The 11,375-nt window shown below is 51.5% G+C and overlaps 1 protein-coding gene across 1 annotated transcript; it reads right to left on the bottom strand.

The window, feature by feature from the left end:
- Nucleotides 1-233: 233 nt before the first annotated feature.
- ARHGDIB (Rho GDP dissociation inhibitor beta) lies at nt 234-8,896 on the bottom strand. Its single transcript, XM_035340615.1, has 6 exons — nt 8,732-8,896; nt 5,145-5,333; nt 4,510-4,593; nt 3,577-3,653; nt 2,025-2,088; nt 234-1,058 (listed from the first exon to the last, which is right to left on the bottom strand). Exons 2-6 carry the CDS (start codon nt 5,320-5,322, stop codon nt 859-861), a joined length of 603 nt encoding a protein of 200 aa, XP_035196506.1. The 5' UTR covers nt 5,323-5,333; nt 8,732-8,896; the 3' UTR covers nt 234-858.
- Between the last annotated feature and the right edge of the window lie 2,479 nt (nt 8,897-11,375).

Below are 11,375 nucleotides of genomic sequence, written 5' to 3' on the forward strand. Positions count from 1 at the left end.
CCCCCCCCCCCCCCCCCCCCCCCGAAGGAAGCCACTCTGAAATAGTTTGCCTTTAAGGGGAAACTTGTCACCTGGCTTCCTATTCATTAGAGTTGGATTGACATTTTGAAACAGGAGGGCTGTTTCCCTTCCAAAACACATTTTTAAGCCTTCCTATAACAGTCTCTAAACATACCTCACTGCAGAACTCTGATGCAACAGTGCCCACACTCCAGAAAAGAATGAGACACACATGCAGAGAAGAAGAAAGAAAACATTTTTATTCTTGAGACACTGAAGTCTTGTTACAGCATCTAGCTGCATCCCCCTGACTGATTTTGCCTGCACGAATATGGATTTCAACAGGGTAGGGCACCAGATACAAACCAGGAGACCACCACGGGAGGTAAGTAGCCATTTACAATGAGTCAGAGCACATGGCAAGTGTAACTCAGAGAGGGATTTTCCAGGGACCAGTCCGCCCTGCCAGGAGACTCAAGGAGCTGGCGAGGTGATCTTGCTTCCTAGAAAAGGCACTTTCCGGGACCGGAGTTGGTATAGAAGGAGAAATGGAGGCAGCAGGAGGAAGTACGGGGAGAAAGGGAGGGAGATGCTTCCCAATTTAAACCGTTATGTGTCATAATGGGGCAGTGGTGAGAAGGGGTGGGTTATTTTCAGTGTATCAGAAGAAGCAGCAAAGGCCACCTGCCGGCCTGTGCATTGACCAAGGCTGGCACAGAGCCCTGGCACCCGTGGGAGGGGCTGCAAGGGCTGTAGCCAGCCACGGTGGCAGGAGGGAGCAGCGTGGTGGGCATGGCCCACCTGGAGACTGGTGCAGGAGGCAAGGGGATGGGAAGGGGGAAGGCAAACCGGGTGAACTCATTCTGTCCATTCCTTCTTGATGGACAGGTTCCACTCCCAGGTGAGATGGTCATGCTTGTCATCATCCGTGAAGAAGGACTTGTTGTGATAGGTACCTCGAGCCAGCATCCCCTTAGGAGCTTCTTCAATAGGCGTCAAGAACTCATATTCCTCTGGCCGTGGCCCATAGCTGCCAACCATGAACGTGGCTTTGTCCACTAGGAGAAAACAATCCACAGGGGATGAGTCCCTCAGGTGGGGAAATAATAAAGCAGAAAAGAAGCCAAGAGCATAAGCCAAGAGCATAAGACAGAAAGTAATTTGTGTGGAGAGGAAGGGATGGCAGTCAACAAGGAAGGCAGTGAGAAATAGTAGTCAACTACCATTGAGAATGGTAGTCAACTCAGTGGAGGCAGTGAGAAAGCAGGTAAGTGAAACACCAGGACTGCTGGAAGGATGAATGGATGGATGAGCAGATATGCAGGCACTTCAGTCTGCACCCTCTCTAATGTGCATGCTGCTGGAGGGGAGTGGGCACTTAGAACACATGGGTAGAGATCTTTCTTGATCCCCTGCTACTTCTCTTTTCTGGTGAGAAGACACTACTTGCGTGCTTAATGGGCTTCAGCCTTACTGGTGGTTGTTTGCAAAAAATGCAAATGTGGGACGTGCAAAACATGGCTTTCCTTTGCCAAGCCCAGAAAAGGCACCATTGTAAAAGCACAAGAGGTCATGGGCAAGCACAAGTCTCCATGGACAGTGGGAAGGGTTTCAGAACAGCTCTAAATTTTATCAAGTACATCTGGAAGGACTTTCATGGCTGACAAACTCCACAAGGGCTGAGCCACTCTTCAAATGCTGGTGGGGGAGGTGAAAAGCTCTATACAGAGGAAATCTGTGGCAAACACCGTCTAAGCAGTGTCTCTGGAGATGTTTCTGCTGCAGACGGTGGTGCAGCGAACAGACACCAGAGCTGCCTTGCAGTGAGTTCCCACAGGCACAGGAAACAGTTGGCCTGGGTGACACAAAGTGCAGGCTAATGCACTCTGCCAAGAAGTCTCATTTCCTGCGTGGCAAGAGAGGCTCTGTCCTGGCCCAAATCTGCAGGGACACTTCTTTGAGGAAGGGTAGGAGCATGGGTGTGCAGGGCATGGGTGTGCAGGGCATGACAGTCTCTTACTCACCCTTCACTCCTGTCCGGTAGGTGTGCTGCACGTATTTCAGTCCCGACACAATGTCCCTGTTTACCTGCAAAAAGTGACCAGAAGTAAGAGTCACCAGAAGGGTTTTGGTCCCCTGTCTGCTGTTTTTCGATCCTTAGAGAGATGTCCATCCTGGATCTCTACACCACTGCTCTCAAGGGCTCAGCACAGGACATATTGTGGGAAGCCCTAACATCACTTCTCCACAGGCACCCAGAGACCTACAGATCTTCTGTCTGTTTGAGGGCATCTCTTGCCCTTCCCCATGCTTCCCCTGACTTTGAAGCGGACTGGGGCACTTAAGTTAGATTCTCAGAATAGGCTGATGAGGACAAAGCAAAGTGAAGCAGGGAGATCCCAGTTAATAGCTTCCATATGGAAAACCAGAGATGGGTGACTGGAGTCATCCCTTCAGCACAAACAGGTGGACAAGATTCAATGAGCTGTCCCAGATGCCCTCTAAACTCAATGGGGAGCTGGCTCCTCAAGAGATGGAGAGCACCATTTTGTTCACAATCTTTCTTCAAATCTCCCAGGGACAGCTTGTATGTATCCCTTTGCTGTCCCTGTGCAGCATCACCGCCTTTCTGCAGCACTGTTCAATCTGGTAACAAGACGGGCAGATCCTTTTACATCCTGGGGAGAATCCACATGGTGCCAGTTCTTACAAGCATTGGGACTGAGGGAGAGGGGTAGAGTAACTCGTCTGCCTCCAAGCATCTCTATCATCTATCAGCAGGGCTCAGATACAGACGGAAATATTTCACAGCACGAAAGAGAGCTGGAGGTGTCTCTGGGGACAAAGCCATCTCTGAGACACCAAGTGAGCCTCAGAGCGGGAGGGAAATCTTTCCTGCAGAACCCATACATTAACACTTTCCCTCCTCCGGTTCAGGAGAGCTATCCTCCTTCTTTTTGCACTCTCTGCCAAACCCAGCTTTGCCTGCAGCAAACATCTGTGGAGGTGATCACTTCAGTGACAGATGCCACGCTGCAACGTGACCAAGTTTCATTTTCAGCTAGGAACAGAAGAAATGGCTGACATACTGGTTAACAGGAGAGGGGAAGAAATTAGCCCTTTTGGATATATTGTGACACAGAAAAATTCAGATACCTTCAGCCAAATGCTACAGTATTAAGTCTTTTCTATGCATTCATCAAGTTCAGCAATATAGACTGAACCCTGAACCAGTACCTTATGGAAGACCTCTATCTCTTCTTCCTTTCCATTCCCACTCTGTGTGAATTACTTCCTGGGGACTAAAAATCAAGCCAAACTCAGCCAAAAGCTACCTTTTTCACTTCCAAACAACCTGTTGTTCACCATTGTGGGTGGACAGAAGGCAACTTCTTCCAAGGGGTGGGCAAGCAGACATAATGCTCTGGAAAGGCCCAGTTCCTCGTTGGGTAGCATGACACCTAAAGCTAGGGGAGCTTTACCAAGGCCCAGCTTGTCCAACTCTAGATATCTGATAGACTGCTGGTGACTGGCTTCAGCAACTGAGAAGAAGCAGCCAGAAGGAAAACAACTCACTTTGAAGTGGATCTTAACTCTGTATTCAACTCCTTCCTTTAATACAAAGGTCTCTTTCTTGAGTGCTTCAAGATCACCTGCAAGGAGAGGATCAAGCCATTAGCCAGAGGTGTCACAGAGGGAAGAGACCACCTGCAGGGGGATGGGGCTGGAACTGGTGTCAGAGGTGAGGATCACTTTCAAAGACTGCACACCTGCAAAACGAGTGCATAGAGGTGGGTATAAGCAACTGCACGGTGAGCACACGCATGCAAAAATGTCTGCACCTGAGCATATGTGTGTGTCGGTGTCCACATCTGCACGGAAAACGCCCTAACACACACGGGTCTGGGCACACACAGGCAAATGTATTTACGTGCAGACCTGTTGTTAGGTATCTGCAGGAGGGTATCGCGCTCCAGCCATGCCCAGCCCCAGTTTTGGGCGAGCTGAGCGTGTTTCACAGCCCCTGCCCAGCCCGCGAGGCCAGCCGGGCGCTGCGTGGTTTTGGTTGAACAGGAAGCCTCTCGGCTCCTGCGGGCCCAGCTTCCCCTCTGCGCAGAAAAGCCCATATAAGGTGAAGCCTGGTCCTCTCCCCACGTGCCCCGGGGCCGGAACTGCAGCATTGCTTGGTTCTGAAGTTTCACAACAGCCCGCTGCCCGAATGCATGCACGTCCCTGGTGCTCAGGAGCTTAACTGATAGGAAGTAAGAGAAGGCAGCAGAAACCCAGGAGCTACTAGGGCAATCCAAACGAACAGAAGGACCCTCAACACTTCCCTGTTACATCTCCTTTTTCATAAAAATGTACCTTAAAATTAAAAGCGAGGCTACAATACCCTCAGGATTCCTCTAAAACCCACTGAAGTATTCCAAGGACAAATTCTCTTTCAACTTGAAGCACACCCGGGCCTTTGCTTGCTCCCCTGTGTGCCCAGTGAGAGCCCATGCCTACCTGTAAGGTCCATGGTGATCGGTCCTGGAGCAGAGTCACACACCAGGGTGAGCCGGGTGACCACCACGTTGGGAGCTGTCGGGTCTGTGTGTAGGAAAGGCAGGGGGAGGCTCTCAGGTTGTGATATCAAGTGTTTTGGGGGAAAAATGAAGAAGAAATTCCACTGACTTCTCACTTAGAGACTACACCTCACAAAGTACCCAGTAACACCAGGCTTCTCTTAGCACAACAGGACCATGCATCTACCCTAGATGCTCAACACAGATCCGTCCAGCCACAATCCCAATACACAAGAGGTCTTTCTCCAACAGATGACTCCCCTCTTAAGATCATTTTGAGTAGCAAGGTCCCATTTCAGCACAGGCTGGCCCCCTCACATTTCAAACCCTTCAGGAGTCCTCCAAGGCCCACATACCCTCACCACAAGCCCCTTCCTGATGCTAGCACACATAATGCTCAGAGCATCTTCTCTGCCTCCTTTTTAAGCATCTCCCCACCTTCCACAGCCAGTCCTCCAGCAGAAGCAGTGTCTGGTCAGACAAGCTCCCTCTTCTTTGAGGCCACCTTGCCCCATCCCCTAGGCACACTGTTGCTGTGCATCTCCCTAGCCCCCTCCTGCAGGATGCTCAGCCTACCTGCCACCACAGGTCCATCTCCCAGCAAGGACTTCTTGTATTTAGCAAGGCTCTCATCGTCTTTGTCCAACTCTTGCAGCTCCTGCAGTGTTTTCTGGGGAGGAGGTTTGTAGTTCAGTTTCCCATCCAGCTCATCATCGTCTTCCTCCACATGAGGCTCTTGGGTCTTCTCGGTCATGATCACTTGGTCTGGGTAGCAGAGAGGAGCAGTCAATGGGATCACTCTGCGGGGGAACAGTGTCCCTGGGGGCACGCTGTGGGTCTGTCCCCACCTGCCCAGCGCTGAACTCAGCAGGATCGTGAAAGGCAAATGGCGACAGCAATCGGCTGCAATCCCAACACTGCTGTGCCGATATTGAGGCTTGAACACAACCCCCTCCTGCCCCCACTCCTCTCCCTGCAGGCACCGCGCACACGCAGACCTACACCAGCCTTCCCTCGCGGGGAGGAGGCGCGGGAGCGGAGGCTGAAACCGGCGTGATTTACAGCTGCTCTGCAGCACGATCGCTGGCCGGCAATCCTGCAATTACAAGCCACCGTACAAGGCTTCAGCGCCTGCCAGAGATCTCACACAAAGAGCCACAGCCACGCAGCAGGGCACAAAGACATGAATGTAATCAAGGATTGGTGTTTCATTCGCCCTCTTGTTTTAAGCCAGCAGTCAGACAGCATTTCATGAAAAGATCAAGTACCTGACAGCTGCTCCCTTACACTAGCAAGTTAGCTAAAGCACTCAAGGAAACGGACACACTTCGGTCTATCTGCTGTCATCCCTGGTGTTTGCTTCTGGGAACAGCTCACCTCACACCCGTCAGGTCTCCTTCCTGCTAAGGAAGGAAGCAGGAGGGTGACTGCATCGAGCCCAGCTGCAGAGCTGCCCTGCATACCTGCGCTTCATCTGTACAGCTTCTCGGAAAAGAGAGGCAGGAAGGCTGGGGCTAGCAGCCATGCACTCAGCACGGCCAGGATGTGTGATGCTGAGTGCTGGTGGAGTGAAACAGCTTGGGTAGCATCCCAAACGGGAGCCAGAGCGGGGAGAGAAAGAGTGATGGGAGCCCGGAAGAGAGCACAAGACGGGGAAAGAGGAGACAAAGGCAGGCGAAAAGGAGGGAGAGGTGAGCAGTTCTGCGCCAGGTCCCCTCTGTCAGCTGCCTGCATGGCAGAGCCAGCTGCATGGTCCTAACCTCCTTCCCGTCCTCCAGAGAAAGGCGGAAAGACAGAGCCATGCCCTCTGGTGCCGGTGGGTGTTGCAGATGGCCAAGCCACTCCTTGCTGTTTGACAGTGAGGTGATTTGGTTGAGCTACACAGACCATTCAGTTCACTTCAGCTTATCCTTATATTAACTTCTTTTCTGAGGCTGTCTGCCAGAAATTCACTTTTTGCCTGGTTCCTTGCAATTCCCCCATCAAGCCCGTTATTCCTCTCTACCGCTGTGGCCATAATGCTCCCAGAATTTCCCAGAAGGGAGCTATCAGGTTAGTTTTCTCACTCATTGAAACAGAACAGAAATTAATAAATAAATATGCAACAGTTCACAGTGAATCAGCAAGTGGAACCAGGCAGCAATGAGTAATATGCAGACCTCCCAGTGCAATCCCAGCACAGGTGAGACCAGAGGGAAACATTCAAGGAGGTGTATATCGGCAAAGGCACATTACAGAGGGACAGAGAAGGACCAAGCAGCACAAGGAGCGTACTCAGCCGGGCATGGCAATGGATAACGGTTCTGATGCAAGACTGCTTTGCAACAGCGTGTTGCCATGAGTCAGGAACTAGTGCAGGGGGGCAGCTGGGAAATAAAAGGAAATCCCAGCTCAACCGGACAGGAAGAAAAGCGTGTCCCAACATCCAAATGCCCTGGGCTGAGTTCATGCCCATTCCTGGCTCCAGGAGTACAGAGGACCTGCATACCATGGGAAAGGCACCTGAGCTTGTCCTAATGAGGAAGGAAACCAGCAGCTCCCCGCCAGAACCACAGAACAGAGCTGCTTGCCTGCCCCTGCCCTCCACATGTCAGGGTTGTGGTTTAATCACAGGAGGGGGAGAGACCCAGGAGGAGAGAGAGATCCCACTGGCCACATGCACAGAAGAGGCAGTCAGGACCAGACCAGCTGGCTGCTGCCCATCCCTCAGACCTTCCCTTTGCATTTCACATGCCGCAGACTTTCCCTCTCAGCCCAGGGGGCAGCTCACTTGAAGCAGGGATGCTTTTAGGCTCTGAAAACCTCCCAGAGGGGTACACAGGCAGCCTGCTGTGCCAATGGCAAGAGCCCGTGCAGAACGGCACCAGCCATGCTGCCTGGCAGGAACAACCCCCAGCTCAAGCGCATCTCTGTAAGATGGCACCGATCAGAGCCCACTCTGACACTACTCCTCAGGCTGTGGGCCTGACCCTACCTTCCTATGACGCTCCCAGGCAGGGAGGTGACCATGAGGAAAGCTCACATCCCCACTGTCCCTGCCCTTGTCTCACAGGCAGCAGCTCCCCAAGGCTGGGGAGAGCCCCAGGTAGCAGAGAGAGCTGGGGCTGGGCACAGCCCTGGGCACCAAAGCTGCTTGCCCCAGCTCTGGGGATTCCACAAGCAGAGAGATGCTACAGGGCTCAAGCACATTGAGTCTCCGTGGGTAAGTGTGTCAGCACCCACCTGTCAGCGTGCCGGGGCTCTGTGCCACTACCCAAGCCATGGGCTCTGCTGGCACAGAGACCCCCTGGGCCTCAGGCCATGAGACGTATTAAAACCAAAAAACATTAACCCCATAAATGCTTTACGCATGGAGAGATCTGGCTGATTTGTGCCCCACTCTGCCCTATTCTTGCTTCCCCACAGCCCCAACCCGCAGCTGGGCACTGCCTGCGCTTCAGAGGCCCAGGAGCTCCCAGGCAGCAGCAGGGCTGCGTTAGGGACCCTCCATAGATGGCTGCAGTAGGACACGGAGGGATCATGCTCTCGCAGCTGGCACTGCCTGTGCCAGGGTGGGGGCTGCCCTCGCTCCCGCAGCAGACAGGGTGAGTGGTGGGCACCTCCTCAGCCCCTCCGCTCCACTATCACAAGGAACAATGAGGGGCATCACAGGGGTAATATTTTATCCACGGTCCCTCTGTGTACCAAATTCACCCCCCCAAATCTCCCCCCGACCCAGCGCTTATCTCCAATTAGCGGGATTGGCAGGGAAGCAGCAATTTTCCACCACGGGGGAGCACCGCGCCTGCCCGCCCGGCGCCCCCCATCCCACCTCCAGGGGTGCGAGGGCAGAAGGGGAGCCCAGCGCCCTGCCACCCCCGGCACCCCGGGGTGCCAGGCGGGGGGTCCCCCTCCACCACCACCCCCCTGCCTGTGCCAGAGCCCTCTCGCTACTCTGGGGGGGGGCGCAGGAGCCGCCCCCCTTCCTCTGCCCCATCCCCATCCCCATCCCTCCCAGCCCAACTTCCCCGGAGGATGCGGGCAGGGCCCTGACTTCCCTGCCCGTCTCCCCGGGCGATGGAGCCGCAAGCCAGAACAAAGGGGCAAAGTTGCGGGGCGCAGCATCTCGCCCCCTCTCCGGCCCCCCTGGCCCCGGTTCCCCCCCTGCCCGTGTCTGCACTCACTGCCTGCGCGGCGCCTGCCTCCGGAGTCCTCCTCTGCTTGCAGCGCTCCGCTTTCAGCTTTGGCAGTTGGAGCAGGAAGGAAGTTGGTGGAAAAAAAAAAAAAAAATAACACTCACACGCTCAAAAAAAAAAAAAAAAAAAAAAAAAAAAAAGCCACCACCAACCCACTCGAAGAGGAAGCCCCGAGACGCGGGCAGGCTCCGCATGCCGCGCACGGGGGCGCAGCGCCCTGCTCCGCTTTGTCTGCGCTGCGCGCCTCTTGCGCCGCTTTGTCCCCCTGCGCGACCCCGGGCTCTTTGTGCCCGCTGCTGCACCTGGGGGTGGCCCTTTGTTTTTCAGCCCTGGTTTTAGTTGTATTTATTTTTCCTCCTTGCTCGGGATGCTGTAATTAAGGTGGATTTGAAAAGCTGACCCCCATTTATACTGCTGTTACACTGCTGTTATATTGATGTTACACCAAGTTATACTGATGGTAAGTGGATAATCAGGTCGTGTGCATCCATGCACACGCGGGGAGCTTGTAAATGAGGGTTGTTACACACAAACCTCATTTTCTCCCGGTTAGCACATGCTACCTGCTACATTTAATCAGCGAATCGTTCTCATCCAGCCGCGTGTTCCCAACTCAGCCATTTTCAGACAAGCAGTTTCAAAGATCAGCTACCTCAGGAATAAGCTCACATTTCCTAGGGATGCTTAAATGATCACAAAGACTTTACACCACTTCCTCTCTGAAATATCAGCAGATTTTAATCTTCCTCTTCCACTCACAAATTGCCCACTTAGTTCTTCAGACATACAGCTCCTGCACACACATAATCCTCAGCGCAGAATTTAAGAACAAATTGGATCATTGGTCTGCAACCAACAAATCTGGATCTGAAATGACTGATGGACTCCTTTTAATGCATTTGCAGAAGCAAACTGAGCAAAACAAATCTATTGTCAAAGGGATTCAATTCACTGCCCGGGATCCACGTGTCTATTAGAAAATAATTATCATACATAAATTTTGAAAGGCTGCAGACAACTAAGTAAGAGGAATCTCCATCAGAGATGGACTGATCTCAGAAGGGGGGGATGATTTTCCCAGCCTACATTGCTTTGATTCAAGCTATGGGTGGCACTTTGAATTCTACCCTCATGCATTTAAAGGGACAAACAGAGCATATCTCTGGCTGGCAATAGATTGCCATTTAGCCAGAGCTGTAGCCTTAGAAACACTTTCAGCCTCCATGAATTAGCTCCAAGACCAAGAGAAATTATTTAATGCTCTGCTGCTCTTTCTCACTCCTACACTTACCCTTCTTGTGGGCCAGCACAAGAGAATTGAGCTGAACACAGCACGTAAGCAAATACGTAAGTATATACCAGTGAGTTTACACATTCAAATACAAATGTGAAAGTACATAAAGAAGAGTTTTCCATCCTTGTTCACTTATGCTGGCACAAGGGAAAGGGCTGCATGGGCATGGGGATGGGGAAAGGACAGAGCAAGTTCTTTCAGTGGTCATACCAAATTATGGTGGCTTGGACTGTGTGAACAGGCCTGGGCAAGCTGTGAAGAGCTGGGTGTGTTAACTATGGGGAGCTTTGAGAAGATGGTCTTATTTTGTAGGCTCTGTGTCTTATAAATCAACTTTTTGGATTGGTTCTCGAAGCGTCCTGACTATCTCCAATTTCAGCAGAATTCCCAGTTTGCACTGGAGACCAGAACACCCTGGCCAGAAAAGTGTGTGGGTTGAGGTTACCATTCGCCCATGGCTTGGCTTGATGTTTCCTTGGGTTTAGTGGCTGTGTACAGAGAAACCAGAGCAATCGGAACTCTAGAGTTATTGTGATCATTTTTGCTGGGGAATAGTTGGATTGAATGGCTTTATTATTTTATCTATCTATTTATTTATTTATTTAGATAAATACTAGACTGCCTGTGTCCTTGTGTAGCTATACACACACTACTTCTAAATGTATGTGCGCATACATCAAGACCAACTATCCCCAAACATGAGCATAGAGGTGTAGGTATGTACATCTGTGTGCCACCACATGTGTGTACGCTTAGCCTACACTGGCACGAATGCCTAGCACACAGGAGAGATGGGTTTTACTCCTAGATTAGAAACTAGCCAGTATGTAATTAGGGACAAATCATGTCATTGCTCCATGCTTCATCTTCTAATTGGTAAGAGGGGTGAGAAGAAACTGCAGACATTGGATACGCACCATGGAGAGCAGATGGGAGCTTAGAAACCAGGCGTCATCCCTCAGGTTGGCACAACCAACATCCTGCTGGGGAACCACGTCACTGATCTGCTGGAAGAAAGGCAGGTCTTGAACTGTGTTGCAGCAGAACATCACTGAAAGCAAATCCCTACCACCAAGTATTTCATCTCTGACAAATTGATGCCATGCAACGAAAATCATCTCTTGGCAGACTTTGTCCAACCCCAGCCAATTCTTACATCTGTGACAGAAGGAGGCAAGGACAACAGCTAGACTCTACCCGCTGCATTGCAAAAGAAATCGCAATGTTTCAAATGTGGGTTTAGTTGGAAAATAATATTTAAAATATTTAATCAAATATTAAATAAAATAAATATTATTAGGTCCTATTTACTTTCTTTCCACTGAATACAGTCAGTTG

The sequence above is a fragment of the Oxyura jamaicensis genome, chromosome 1, assembly GCF_011077185.1.
Source record: "Oxyura jamaicensis isolate SHBP4307 breed ruddy duck chromosome 1, BPBGC_Ojam_1.0, whole genome shotgun sequence".
Lineage (NCBI taxonomy): Eukaryota > Metazoa > Chordata > Aves > Anseriformes > Anatidae > Oxyura > Oxyura jamaicensis.